The sequence below is a fragment of the Entelurus aequoreus genome, linkage group LG17 (assembly GCF_033978785.1).
Source record: "Entelurus aequoreus isolate RoL-2023_Sb linkage group LG17, RoL_Eaeq_v1.1, whole genome shotgun sequence".
NCBI classification, from domain to species: Eukaryota; Metazoa; Chordata; class Actinopteri; order Syngnathiformes; family Syngnathidae; genus Entelurus; species Entelurus aequoreus.
This window is the reverse complement of record NC_084747.1, coordinates 39,063,513-39,078,290: the sequence shown is the minus strand read 5'-3', so window position 1 is coordinate 39,078,290 and position 14,778 is coordinate 39,063,513. Positions and strand designations below refer to the sequence as shown.

At 40.7% G+C, this 14,778-nt stretch overlaps 1 protein-coding gene across 1 annotated transcript in view; it reads right to left on the bottom strand.

Moving 5' to 3' along the window:
* Positions 1-14,778, bottom strand: part of arrdc1a (arrestin domain containing 1a) — a 90,738-nt gene that overhangs the window by 58,855 nt on the left and 17,105 nt on the right. The window contains exons 2-4 of the mRNA XM_062024250.1: positions 13,473-13,583; positions 13,248-13,298; positions 318-472 (exon numbers count right to left, since the gene is read on the bottom strand). Coding sequence (XP_061880234.1) covers positions 318-472; positions 13,248-13,298; positions 13,473-13,583 — 317 coding nt within the window. The remainder of the gene's footprint in view (positions 1-317; positions 473-13,247; positions 13,299-13,472; positions 13,584-14,778) is intronic.

Sequence of the window (14,778 nt, the reverse complement as noted above, 5' to 3'; positions counted from 1 at the left end):
AAACATGACAGTTACACCAAGTACAATTAAAATATATTCCACATCCCCAAACATTTATTTACTTATTTCTTATTCTTAATTTGTTTTGGGTTTTTTTTATCTTATTTTGTGTTAAAAAATTTAAATAAATACATTTGAAAATGTTTTCATTTTTTTAAACCAAGCTTTTCTTGTGGAATACCAGATGAGGCCCAGTCTCACCCAGACTCTGCCTCTAGCGGCCCCCAAGTAAATTGAGTTTGAGACCCGTGATATAGAATATTTATACATTTTAGAGTAAAAGGGAAATAATAATAAAAATACAGTAAATGTCTTACCCATATGTCTGGAATTTTGTTCAGGTTGAGGGGGTCCAACAGGTAGAAAGGTTTCTCTGTACTGTAATCTTTGGTAAAGCGTGGTGTGTCAATGAAAGCTTTCACTCTGTAATCTATCCTACCATAGCTGCCCTGAAAAGATGTTGGAGCAGAGCCTGGAACAAAGACAAATATGGAAATGAGGCACAGTGTTTGTGTCTGTATGTCTGTGTGTGTGAACGTGTACGTGCGTGTTTGCATGTGTGTATGGGTGTGTGTGTGTATTTGGAACACACAAATGCAATTTAATTGTTAGAATGCCATACAGGAACATTTTTAAATGTTTTATTTAAATTCACCTAATTTATTTGCTCAAAACTTGGTAACAGATTTATCCAAAGTTCCATCTGGGTTTATTTTGAAGATAAATTTGCCAGTGAGCAAAGAGTTGTAGTCTCCTCACTCATCTTTGGACTGACGTATGCATTGTCCTGATCACACAACCTTCCAGGTAACCATCCGCCGTTAAGGTAAAGAAGCATGAACAGTCAAAATAAACTGCGTGATTAACCTGCATAAAATACATGATGCCATGATTTTTTGTGATTAATCACATGAGCTGCATGAGCGTCTAAAACTGATTATCACAGTAAATAAATCATATTTATTATATAAGCTTCTTACTCAGTCCAAGTTTAAGCCCTTTGAACCATACTGTTCTAATGTGTTAATTAAGATGTTATGGTTAATTGGAATAAATGCTTTTGTTCGGTCTATAAATACTGTGACTGCACGCAGTTTACGATTAACTGCACTGATAATTTCCTCCGTTATTTTGACTAGTGCCATTAATGTTTGTTAGCTCTGTATTCTTCTTGGCTGTCCACAAGTGTTCCATTTCAAAGATTGTTGAACAGGAAAATATGGAATCCTCTGTACATCCGTCAATACCACAGAGCAACCTGAAGTCAGGGCTGCGGCTGTGCATTCGATTGATGTGGCGTAATAAGAGTTTCAATAAAAAAATTACGAAAATAAGGCAGATAACGCAGCGCCAAACCATTTTGAAGTTTTCAAATATGATATACTAAACGTATGGACAATGGGGGAAATCAATAACGAACTGTGGCAAGGCTTTAATGAGATATCTTAACCCCCCCGCTACACCAAACCCCGCCCACCTCAACCGACGCACGGAGGAAGGCGGGGGGGGGGGGGAGTTTGGTGGTAGCTAGGGCTGCATGGGATTCTGGGTATTTGTTTTGGTGTGTTTATGTTATGTTACGGTGCGGAGGTTCTCCAGAAATGTGTTTGTCATTCTTTTTTTGGTGTGGGTTCACAGTGTGGCGCATACTTGTAACGTAACAGTGTTAAAGTTGTTTTATACGGTCACCGTCAGTGTAAGCTGTGTGGCTGTTGACCAAGTATGCCTTGCTGTCTCCTACGTGTGCAAGTATACTCTTCGCACAACATGTGGCCGTGCTGGCACGCTGCTTGTGCTGGCCATAGAGGACAATAACTTCAGTGCTCGTTTGTGCTGGCTATAGAGGACAATAAATGCAGTGCTAATAGAGCAAACCCTTAATTTAGTTGTTGGGGTGAAATTTGGGGAATATTTGTCCCGGGAGATATATAGGAGAGGCACTGAGATCCGTAAGTCTCCTGGGAAAATCGGGAGGGTCGGTAGGTATGCAGCTGAGCCGCATCAGAGTGGTCAAAGAGCCGCATGCGGCTCCGGAGCCGCGGGTTGCCGACCCCTGGTATATACCAACATAGTCTGTAACTAGGGATATTATCGGTCGATAAATGCTTTAAAAAGCAAAATCGGAAATTATCGGTATCTGTTTCAAGATTATCGGTAATGGTTTCCAAAGGTAAAATTTGTAACTTTCTAAAACGCCGCTGTATACACGGACGCAGGAAGATGTACAGAGCGCCAATAAATCCTTGAAGGCGCTGCCTTTGCAAACTGGCCCAGTCACATACTATCTACGCCTGGGGCGTCAAATGATCGAGAGCCGGCCCTGCATTAAACCCATGACAAGTTTCTCCCTTTGAGAGAGCCTTCATACCTACATCGCAGGGAACTAAAGATTCAAGGGGGTCGATCAGTTAATAGGGGTCACACCTCAGCTACAACAGTGTGTGCCAGCAAATGTAAGAAGGCTTAAAGGAACAGTTCAGTGATGCATAAGTGGTACGAGCTCTCCTTAGGGTCATCAAACCAGGAATTTTAAAAGACATGTTGATGAACAACGGCACTAGAAGCTTATCTCAATTCCCACTTGGGCGAGCAAAGTAACACCGAGCTGTTTCAGGAGCTCAATTGCACCAAACAACAAGACAATTAGACGCCACAACAGTTCCTCTGTAGGGTCATAGAACTGAAACAAAAGGTCATGCTTCTGTCCAAACACACTGACACAGATGTTAGGTATTTTGCAAGTACAGTACAAGATGGTTTTCTCCGCACTGTGTATCAAGGCCTCGATCATCCATCCATCCATTTTCTACCACTTTTCCCTTTCGGGGTCGTTGGGGGTGCTGGAGCCTATCTCAACTGCATTCGGGCAGAAGGCGGGGTACAACCTGGACACGTTGCCACCTCATCGAGGGCCAACACAGATAGACAAATTTACACACTAGGGCCAATTTAGTGTTGCCAATCAACCTATCCCCAGGTGCATGTCTTTGGAGGTGGGAGGAAGCCAGAGTACCTGGAGAGAACCCACGTAGTCACGGGGAGAACATGCAAACTCCACACAGAAGAACCCAGAGCCCGGAGATCGAACCCAGGACCTTAGTAGTGTGAGGCACATGCACTAACCCCTGTTACACCGTGCTGCCCGGCCTAGGTCATAAGCATGACAATGTGAGCTAAAGCCATGCTTTTGGACACTTACACATCAGATGAAGTAATCCTGAAACAAATGAAGAAAATAATGAGTGACGAAAAGGAGAGGCAGCAACGGCTAAGCCCCACCACCTGTAAAAGGCTCACAAATGTGCGCAGTGCTCGATCAGAAATATATGCTGCTCAGTATCCTAGTATAAAGGAGGAAAAAGAGCCACAAACCGATGCAGTCCAGAAAAACTTGAAAAACTAACAAGTATGGTTGAGCTCATGAGACAGTCCATGCAAACACAGGCGGCAGAACAATACAGTGCAGTTCATTCTGGAAAAAGCAAAGGAGACCGCAAGTGGGAGAAACCATAAAGCTGTGGTGGAGCAAAATTTTCTTGACTGCCCTCATTGCTTCCACTGTGTTAAAGAAGGCTATGGCGACTGATCCGTCAGGGAAACTGGAGCCGGTCCCTGTTAAGAGACAAACAGTGACTGGATTACAGCAATCGTCCCAACCTGACATTTTTCACCCTGAAAAACCTGAAAATGAAAGAGAGACACAACGGCACTGTCAAACTAAAGACAAAGTAATAGAAACAAGACAAAAACAACTAGACAAGACAGCCACCCCATTCAATCATGACCTGCTTCCTGATGAGGAAGAGTTAAGGTGCATGTTGTGAATGGCTAGTAAATGGCTGGGTTCCCCTCACAGTTAATCTAATGGAAAACAAAAACCCTAACTAATCAATCACTGTATATTTTCTTGTCAGCAGCCTTTCTCTGGAGAGACCAATACTGGGCTTCAATTTCTTGAAAGAAATTATACTAGAACAATCTGAAAAGCTAATTCCAACGCTCACAGTTCTACTTTGCAACGCCATGCTGATAGTAGTAGAAAACGCAGAGTTACTGGTGAGCTAAATCCAGGCTAACAAACAATACAGGACACATTCATCCCAGCAGGTCAGGTGACATGGGTCAAGTGTCAAGTCCCTCCTCACATTAGTTCATCGGACACAGTCGTCTTTTTGAGCCTGATGACAACAATGTGCAGCTGACAGAAGTGGATGATGGAAGTGCAACATTCAACAAAACCCTATGAAATAGTACCTGTAGGCCAGGGGTCGGCAACCCGCGGCTCCGGAGCCGCATGCGGCTCTTTGACCACTCTGATGCGGCTCAGCTGCATACTTGCCGACCCCCCCGATAATCCCAGGAGATTTATGGATCTCAGTGCCTCTCCTAGATAACTCCCAGGGAAAATATAATCCTATTTTCACTCTAATTACTAAATTAAGGGCGTGCCCTAATTGAACTGCAGTAATTGTCCTCTATGGCATTTACAAACAGCGTGCCAGCCCGGCCACATGTTGTATGTAGCTTTTACTTGTGCACGTAGGAGACAGCAAAGCATACTTACCGGTAGTCATCAGCCACACAGCTTACACTAGCCGTAGCGTATAAAACAACTTTAACACTGTTACGTTACAAATATGCGCTACACTGTGAACCCACACCAAAAAAGAATGAAAAACAAATTTCTGGAGAACATCCCACCGTAACACAACATAACACAACACAACCAATATCCAGAATCCCATGCAGCCCTAACTCTTCCGGTGTAGATTATACACCCCCGCTACCACCAAACCCCCCCACACATCAACCCCCACCCCCTCCCCTTCCGTGCGTCGGTTGAGCGGAAGAGTTAGTGCTGCATGGGATTCTGGGTATTTGTTGTGTTGTGTTTATGTTGTGTTACAGTGCAGATGTTCTCCAGAAATGTGTTTGTCATTCTTTTGTGGTGTGGGTTCAAAGTGTGGCGCATATTTGTAACGTAACAGTGTTAAAGTTGTTTTTGTACGGCTACCGTCAGTGTAAGCTGTGTGGCTGCTGACCTAGTACGCCTTGCTGTCACTTACGTGAGCAAACTGAAGCTGCATTCTACATGTGGTCGAGCAGGTACACTGTTAGGGCAGACTGTAGAGGGCGCCAAAAGCAGTGCCATCACGCTCTGATGTTCTGGAGTCTCCCGGAAATAGTGAGAGAGTTGGCAAGTATGACGCTATCAAGTGCCATTCATTCAAAACTCGCAGGCCGCACTAACATCAAATTTCCATGTTATAGTGTGTGCCGGTGCGTGTGTCAGAGACCCCTGGTTAACATAGCAAAAAGCAATTTAAGCTTTGTATGCAGTGTTTTTCATTTTAACATTTTTTTTTTTTTGTGGCTCCCATTATTTTCTTTAATTTGTGAAACTTGCCAAAATGGCTCTTTGAGTGGTAAAGGTTGCCGACCCCTGCTGTAGGCCATTACCAAAAATCCATTAACTCTACAAAAAACAACAGCACTTGGCAGGATCCACTTTGTTAAAGTGATTGCAACACCCAAGCCCACAGTGACCGTTTACAGTGCCATGGCAAGATCTGCCGACATTAATCAAACTCCATGGCAAACTCCCCTCGACTTCAACCACTTTGACTATGAACAAAAATCAAAAGTTAACAAAATGCTGTGTGAAGAAGCAGGACCTTTTGCATCTGACAGATTGGATGTATCCCAGGCCTGCAAATGTCACAGATGAAATCCCTCTACAGAGAGCATACTCAGCAGTACCAAAACCACTGTTTTAAGAGGTCAAGAAGTATGTGCAGGAGCTGCTGGTGAAAGGCTGGATTGTCAAATCAAAGTTCCCATATGATGCCCCAGTCCTCTGTGTTAGGAAAAAAGATGACAGCCTTCGTCTTTGCATCGACTCTCACCTCCTGAATAAAAAGACTGTCTCTCATAGACATCCACTGCCCAGGATACAAGACCTGGCAGACACATTGGGGGACTATACCTGGTTTTGTATCCCTGGACTAGGGAAAGGCCTACAATCAAAGTTTTGTTGCAGAAGGCTTGCGTCACCTAACTGCCTTCATCAGAAGAATGCTGAATCCCATATTTGTTATGCAAGAACTTTTAATGAACATGTGGAGGCACTACGTAAAGTTCTCCAGGCTCGCCAGTACCATGTAGTGCAATTGAGACCTGAAAGATGTAATCTCTTCAGAAAAGAAATCCGGTACGTGGGTTGCCTTGTATCAGCTGATGGTTTAAAGACAGACCCACAAGACCTTGCAGCAATCAAAGCTCTAACAAGCAAGACACCGCAGACAGTTGGTGAGGTGAGGAAACTAACTGGATTATTTGGCTAATATTGCTCATACATACAGGATAAAAACAACTGAAATATTCGTGATTGCTAAAACAAAGTAGATGCAGGAAATATCGCACAAAGGAAGACATGAAACTGCTACGGGAAAATACCAAAAAAAGAGAAAAAGCCACCAAAATAGGAGCGCAGACAAGAACTAAAACACTTGCACAGGAAAACACAAAAAAACTCAAAATAAGTCAGGGTGTGATGCGACAGGTCATGACAGTACACCTACTTTGAGCATACTTGCCAACCCTCCCCTTTTTAGCGGGAGAATCGTATTCAGCGCCTCTCCCGACAACCTCCCGGCAGAGATTTTCTCCCGACAAACTCCCGGTATCCAGCCGGAGCTGGAGGCCACGCCCCCTCCAGCTCAATGCGGACCTGAGACTGAGTGGGGACAGCCTGTTCCAACGTCCGCTTTCCCACAATATAAACAGCTTGCCTGCCCAATGAACGGAGAAGTTAAACAGGACAATACTGCCATCTAATGGATAGCCAACGGAACACTGAAATTCAAGTATTTTTTTTTCTCTATGTAAATAAAATAAATATATATATATATATATATGAAATATATATGAAATACTCGAGTTGGTGAATTCTAGCTGTAAATAACCACGCCCCCGACCACCCCCGACCAAGCCCCCACACCCCCACCCCACCCCCACCTAAAAAATGGGTCTATTTAAAGGCTAGAGTATACAAATTAGTTTTAAGATGAGACATAAATGCTTCTACTGAGGTAGCATCTTTAACGGTTACCAGTAGGGCATTCCAGAGTACTGAAGCCCGAATATAAATGCTCTGGGCTCTGGAAATCACTTATAAGCCGGAGTTCTTTGAATGCAGATTTCTGACCGGGACATATGGTGCAATACTATCAGCAAGATAGGATGGAGCTAGACCATTTAGACCATGGGGGGTATATTGCAGCCCGGAAGAGTTAGGGCTTCATGGGATTCTGGGTATTTGTTCTGTTGTGTTTATGTTGTGTTACGGTGCATATGTTCTCCCGAAATGTGTTTGTCATTCTTGTTTGGTGTGGGTTCACAGTGTGGCGCATATTTGTAACAGTGTTAAAGTTATTTATATGGGCACCATCAGTGTAATCTGTATCGCTGTTGATCAAGTATGCGTTGCATTCACGTGTGTGTGCTTACAGAAGCCGCACATATCTTGTGACTGGTCCGGCACGTTGTTAGGATGGATGAAAAGCGGACGTGACGACAGCTCGTAGAGAACGTTAAAGGCCTGTAAGGCACGCCCCCAAGACTGTGGTCGGAGTGGACTACAAAATATAATGACTGAGAACACCTTTGTTCGATAATGAAGGATGCCTCAGCTCAAAGCCTGAGCCCCGACATTAATGAACTAGCATCCAAGAAAAGATGGCAGGTATCTGGCTTGGGCATATCAGATTAGATCAGTGTGTGGCAAACTGAGCAGTAAAAATGCCTGAATGGTTGATTTATTCATTATTTTATTTTCAAATGTATTAGCCTGTGGAAAAAGTTATTGTTGATATTTACCTCAGGAGGCTGCAAATAGAAAAGAGGCATTACATTTTTATTTAAATTGTATTTGATATGCCATTGATATTTTTTAATTATTATTATTATTATTTGAAACTCGATTTTGCATGTCACTATAAAGTTATATATGCCTTGCTTGTTCAATATTCAATGCAAAACTTGTCTGGGTCCCTATTAAAAAGGTTAATTTGTTCAACCTTGTTCAGTTTTAAATTTTGGCCCACTCTGTATTTGAGTTTGACACCCCTGCACTAGATGGAGCCCTGGTACCACGTACATGTACCAAAGCTTGAGAATCACTGTTTAAATGGTACCCTGAAATTTAACTGGTGGAAGTCATGGATTAAAAATTGTGATTCCTTCTGGAACTGCATTACCCAAAAAATATTTGATAAATTAGAAGGATTAAAGATCCATGATATCAAATTACTAGACTTTCACAAACAGATGCATCTTATTGGAAGATGATGCACACACATAACTTGTCACTAAATCACATTCCAATATGAAAGAACAGATTTGACACACAATCAAATAGTTGTAATGGTTACATGCAGAAAGGTATTTGGTGGGTTGTAGATATTATGGATGCACAAGGCAACTTGCTTAATTATGAACAACACATTTCATTTTCATCCACCACTTTCTGAATTCAAACAATTGCAAAAAGTATTGCCAAAACAAATCTTATTTCTGCTTAAAAAATAGTTTGCCGCACTGCTCATTATTTCTTCCAAAACTAATCCTACACATTCCTTGAATTAACTGTTTTATTAGATCATGTCTTACAGTATATTTTAATCCAGGCAAACAAAATAATGTTTTTATTAAATTTGATGAAGACAAAATTTTAAAAATACAAACATATTTCTTCCATTATCAGACAAGGTGAAAGAAACTCACTTCAAAACCACAAACACTATTTATCCATATTTTTGGTCAAGTAAATACATCCAAGTACTGACAAATCTCTTTGTTACTTGCATAAGTTTATCTTAGCTTGACATTCTTTAATTTAATTTTTTAGGTTTGTTTTCTGGGTGTTATTTTTTTATTTTATTTTTATTTTTGATAGGTTATACCTAAATGTTTTCATCTCAGATAGGCACATTGCAAACATTTTATTCACACATTCATGGATAGGGAAACAATTGATTTTTTTAAGTTCCAGACAAAGTCCTGATACATGAGAGGAGAAAATACTTTAGACATGGCACAAAGTACCAAGACTTATACAGAAATATGTATGCACATATCAATAGAAACTGAAACTGAAAAGCAAACCATAAATTGATGTATTTTCATTTTCCGACAACGGAACCGGAAATAGTGATTCCAAAGACAGGACCGCAGACTGGCCTTTAAAGAAAATCTGTACTGTGATGCGTGATCAAATCCCTTTTTACCTCCACTTTCATATACAGTATGTGCATACAGATATACTGTATGTAAATGTCAGACCTTGTTGTGCCATGTCTAAAATATTGTGTGTAGGGCTCCAAATAAATTTTAGCCAGACACACGGGTACTGTAGTATCCCCGCTTTTACTTTGAAAATAAAACTCCCAGTGTCAGACTATGGAAAAACAATCCGGTTTTGGTCTGTTTTTCCGTTTTTGTTTACTGGAATCTTAATTTTTCTTTTCAAAACCAAAAATGAAAAACGCTTTGTTTTTCTTTTTTTGTATTTTACAACGAAATTCAAATAACCCAGTCTTTTTTTTTGTTTTTCAATATCACTTCATGAAAAGCAAATTGAGATTCCAAAACATACATTGACCATAAGTATTCAAACCCTTTGAGATCTCTTCAGAGATGTTCGATCGGATTCAAGTCAGAGCTCTGGCTGGGCCACTCAAGGACATTTTTACAGAGTTGTCTTGATGCCATTCCTTTAATATCTTGGCTGTATACTAAGGGTCCTTGTCCTGCTGAAAGATGAACCGTCGCCCCAGTCTGAGGTCAAGAGCGTTTGGAGTAGAACTTCTCGTGAAAGCTCCCCTCACCATGTAAGAGCAGTGAGGGTGAACGGAGGAATACATTTGTATTTCAGAAGTGGGGTGGACACAATTGGCAGTACATCGGATGTGGATTGGGGGGGCAGGTGGTTTGAAGGATAAGATGCATGTTTTGGATTATTAAGAATACAATAACAATTAACAAATAATTACAGTAACAGAAACAATTATGGGGTGACCACTACCTTTTTTTTCTACACTGGACATGGATCAACTCACTATGTACTGCTTTCGAGATCATGATTGCATACATGACTTGGCCACCAGAGTCAGGCATAATACTGTATCGACTGCTATTTCTACCGGATGTTGGATAATGTTTACATAGATTAATGTATTTTGAGTTTTATCGGTTTGATACTGTATGTGCACTACTTTAAAAAGTGAATCTTGTCCTCTAAAAAAAAGTAAGGATCTACCTTATTTTTCGGACTATAAGTCGACGTTTTTTTCATAGTTTGGCCGTGGGTGCGACGTATACTCCGGAGCGACTTATGTGTGAAATTATTAACACATTACCGTAAAATATCAAATAATATTATTTATCTCATTCGCGTGAGCGACAAAGAAAATGTTCGCAATCGTCACACACACGTCAGCAATCGTCACTCACACGCCAACCAATAAGAATTCGGCGGGGGAGGGTCATGGCAGAAGTGCATTGTGGGTCATGGAATGCTAACTGCTATATGCTACTGCCGGAGCTATTAAAATGGATCACATCAACATTGGCGGTAACTTATAAAAACTGAGAAGGGCTGAACTAAAATGGCACCGAAAAGGAAATCATATACTGCAGATTACAAGCCGGACGTAGTGAAATATGCAGCAGAAAACGGCGATCGAGCAGCAGAAAGAAAGGGAGCGGCGCATACCAGGAGCGACAACGAGGAAGAAGATTTCATCGGATTTAGCGATCAGGAGTGACAGATTGTTTGGTGAACGTATAGCATGTTCTATATGTTATAGTTATTTGAATGACTCTTACCATAATATGTTACGTATCATACCAGGCACGTTCTCAGTTGGTTATTTGTGCGTCATATGGCATACACTTATTCAGCCTGTTGTTCACTATTCTTTATTTATTTTATATTGCCTTTCAAATGTCTATTCTTGGTGTTGGATTTTATCAAATACATTTCCCCCAAAAATGCGACTTATACTCCAGTGCGACGTATATGTTTTTTTCCGTCTTTATTGTGCATTTTCGGCTGGTGCGAGGTATTCCGGCGCGACTTATAGTCCGAAAAATACGGTACTATAGTTGTCATTGTTTACACCACATGCACAATTCACCAACATGGTCTCGTTCTAATGCCACACTTTTTAACAAAAATTACAATATTAAACATCTCTAGTACATAATAATACAGTATACAATGGTAACACACTGTTTTTAGTAGTAAAGGAGACAATTAAACACTCGTTCTTCTGGTGACTCAAGCTTGACATTGTTTTATTTAAAATAATATGACGTGTGCGTTATTATTATTGTGTATGATGGTGAGGTTTTGTTGCCATAGTGCTAATAGTAACTATTGTACATCACAACCACATATTTAATGTTGTACCCCCGACTTAAACAAGTTGAGAAACTTATTCGGGTGATACCATTTAGTGGTTAATTGTACGGAATATGTACTGTACTGTGCAATCTACTAATAAAAGTTTCAATCAATCAATAAATGAGCATGCCTTCTCCCTGTTGGTGCGACGACAGAGCGGGAAGGAGGCGGCGGCGACAACATAATTCAGTACTGTGGCGGTTTTCTTTGCCCCATGCCGGAGTTTTCAGACTTTCCCACTCTGGAGCCAGTTTTCAAACACTTTCGTTACAGACAATCAAAATTTCAATTTGTGTGGGGATAAAAGGCTGAAAGGGTACATATCTTCACCGTTTTGACCTAAAGATGGTTCTGTGGGGAAATGCTTTCAGTCTTTTTACGCCTGGCACAAGTATTTGACTTGTCTCCATTCATTAGTGTTACATAATTTTTAGAAGGTAAAAAGTGCAGGGGACAAAAATTGCCTTTTAAAAAGTGTAGGAGACATACCCCCTCAGGCCCTAATTATCAACTGTTGCTTTCCAAGGTAAATCATGTATATTGATTAACTCATAGAGGTCGGTGTCCAACATAAACAACAAAATAACTATTGTATGTTTGTTATGTTATGTTTTGAGGTAATGTACAAAGCTCGGTCGTGGAACAAATCATTCTTGTAAGTTGTGGTACCACTGTATGTAGCGACCACTCAAGGAAAACAGCAAAAGTGGCCGCTCTAAACAACCAATAGTTTGGCTTTATTTTCTTCAGTCAGATTTTTACACTTTCTTGTCTGTTATCTGGCATTTGTCTAAAAATAGTTACCGTAATTTCCGGACTATAAGCCGCACCAGCTAAATTTAGGGGAAAATACAGATTGTTCCATATATAAGCCGCACCCGACTATAAGCCGCAGGGTTTTGATGTGTAATTACCGTAGTATATAGGGGTTCCTGCTACCACGGAGGGGATTTTCGGGACAGAAATGACTGTTTGGGAACGCAAAGCGTCCCATTTATTAACTATAAATCTTTCAATCATTCAATCAAACTTTCACATCTTTGACATGGCGAACAGCATTCGTGCAGAGTACAAATAATACAACGGTGCAAAGTAATACAAAGTGCTTGCATGTACGTTATCAAAATAACCAGCCTACCGGTATATGAAAAGTCAGTCTTTAATCATTGTGTCATCGTCTTCCTCCTGCGTACTAAAACCACCGAAATCCTCTTCGTCGGTGTCGGAGAAGAACAGGCCGTAAATAAGCCGCACCGTTGTATAAGCCGCAGGGACCAGAACGAGGGGAAAAAGTAGCGTCTTATAGTCCGGAAATTACGGGTATATCTGTACGGTATCGGAAATAAACAATACAAAAAAGGAATATGTGCTGGTTTAATAAGTACATGTTGGTTGAGTTTAGCTTTAACTTAAATGGCTGAAGGGGCGGTAAGAAGCACATGACTAATTTGAAAATGGGGTTTGTCTGCGGAAGCTGCCTGTCGGACAGCATCACGGGTTACTTCAGCTAAGAAAACTTTAATACTAGGTAAGAAGGCACAAAACTTTTCATGTTGTAGCAAATTTAGATTTTTTGTGGCCGCTATATAAGTAATATGTTCCATGAAAGTTACATCCATTCATCAAATGTATCTATATAAACACTTGTAACTTTTAAGTCGTTTCTACAGCTATTCGATTAAAGAAACGTTTTGAAACGTTATGATGCATTTTAGCGTTTTAATCACCACAACGTTTTACTCGTGTCATAGATGCATGGTGTGTCATGGGGGTGTCTTACATGGAATGTGAAACTTGAAGGCAAACAAATGATTTTCTTGTTTCAGTGTTCCTGGATAGGGCAGAGAGACGTCATAGATTTATGCATCAGTCAGGGGAGGCACATATACTTAATCACACATCACTGAAGCAATTGACAACCACAGTAACTAAGACAACAATTTAATTTCCCCTCAGGGATTAATAAAGTATTTGTGATTCTGAACACAGAAAAAATAAAACTTACCTTTGTCTGCAACAGAGATTGTGTTGTTGAAGTACTGTTCCTGAACTGTCCATGCTGTATCATTTACTTTATTGGTGATGCCACAGAAGCCATTGCAGTTCACCTTAATGGCTGCAAAATAAACAACAGACATTGTTGGTATGTGTTGTTTTGGCCACAGACACATTATTTTGTCATTCTTATTCACTGGTTGATAACACAGGTTTCCACAAAGTTCAATGTAAAACATGTTCACCAGTTTACCAGCTGTGTGCCTGAACTGCATTAAGAAGGAAAATATGTTACCGCACTTCCTGGTAGTGGCGGTAAAAGAAGGTCAATTAGGGTGTCTGTGTGTAAGTAATCAACAAAAAAAGTTTTGTTTTTGGATTAAAACTGATAGTAGAGGATGGTTGCTAGTTACAAAGTACCGCTGAGGTAGGGGTTTATCTCTGTGCGATATAGAAAATGACTATATCGAGATATTCGAGTATACGTTCTCACGCAGTTGCTTTTAGAGCAGGCATTACACTACAGGCGTTTCTCACTCTTTCTAGTCTCTTCTTCTTACAGTGACTTAAACAAGCGCACATTCTTACATACGTCACATATGTATACGCCCTCGCGGAGCAGAGAGGTAGCAGCATGGCTAAAGTTAGCTGTGGTGCGAGTGGTAATACGAGAGAAAGAAGGTGCGAATCTGCTAACAAATGAAGGAAGAATTAATTCCCAAGAAAAACAGCATGGGGTTCATCGTCTGGCGGTGGTTTGGCTTCAAGTGGGAATATGTCGAACAGACACCCGTAATTTGTCAAGTGTGGGGCAAAAGCATTGCTACAAAAAGTAGCATTACTGCTAATATGTAGCATCATTTGAAAAGTCACCCGCTAGAGAATGAAGAGTGCTTGAAACTCCGCATGTCAACATCTCCGTTCGGTGCCACACCAACAAAATGCCGAAGCAACCATTTCCACATCAACACCGTATGAAAAAAATAGTCCACGACATAAGGTGATAACGTCCGCCGGAACCTACCACATAGCAAAGGACGTACACAATTGGATTTCCTATTATGCAGCTAATTTTTATTTGACAGTTATTGAAATATCTTGTGTGACATCATGCACAAAAGTGCACTTTATTTGTTTTAAACTATTGTAGTGGCGTTCTGCACAAAAAGTGCACTTTAATTTAGTGTTGTTTTGATTTGTCATCTTAGTGACATCATGCACAAAAGTGAACTAATAGCTTGTTTTAAAATGTCTCTGACAATCTTGCACTTTCTGTTTTGAAATGACATGAATGTTTGTGCCACTGCTTAATAACT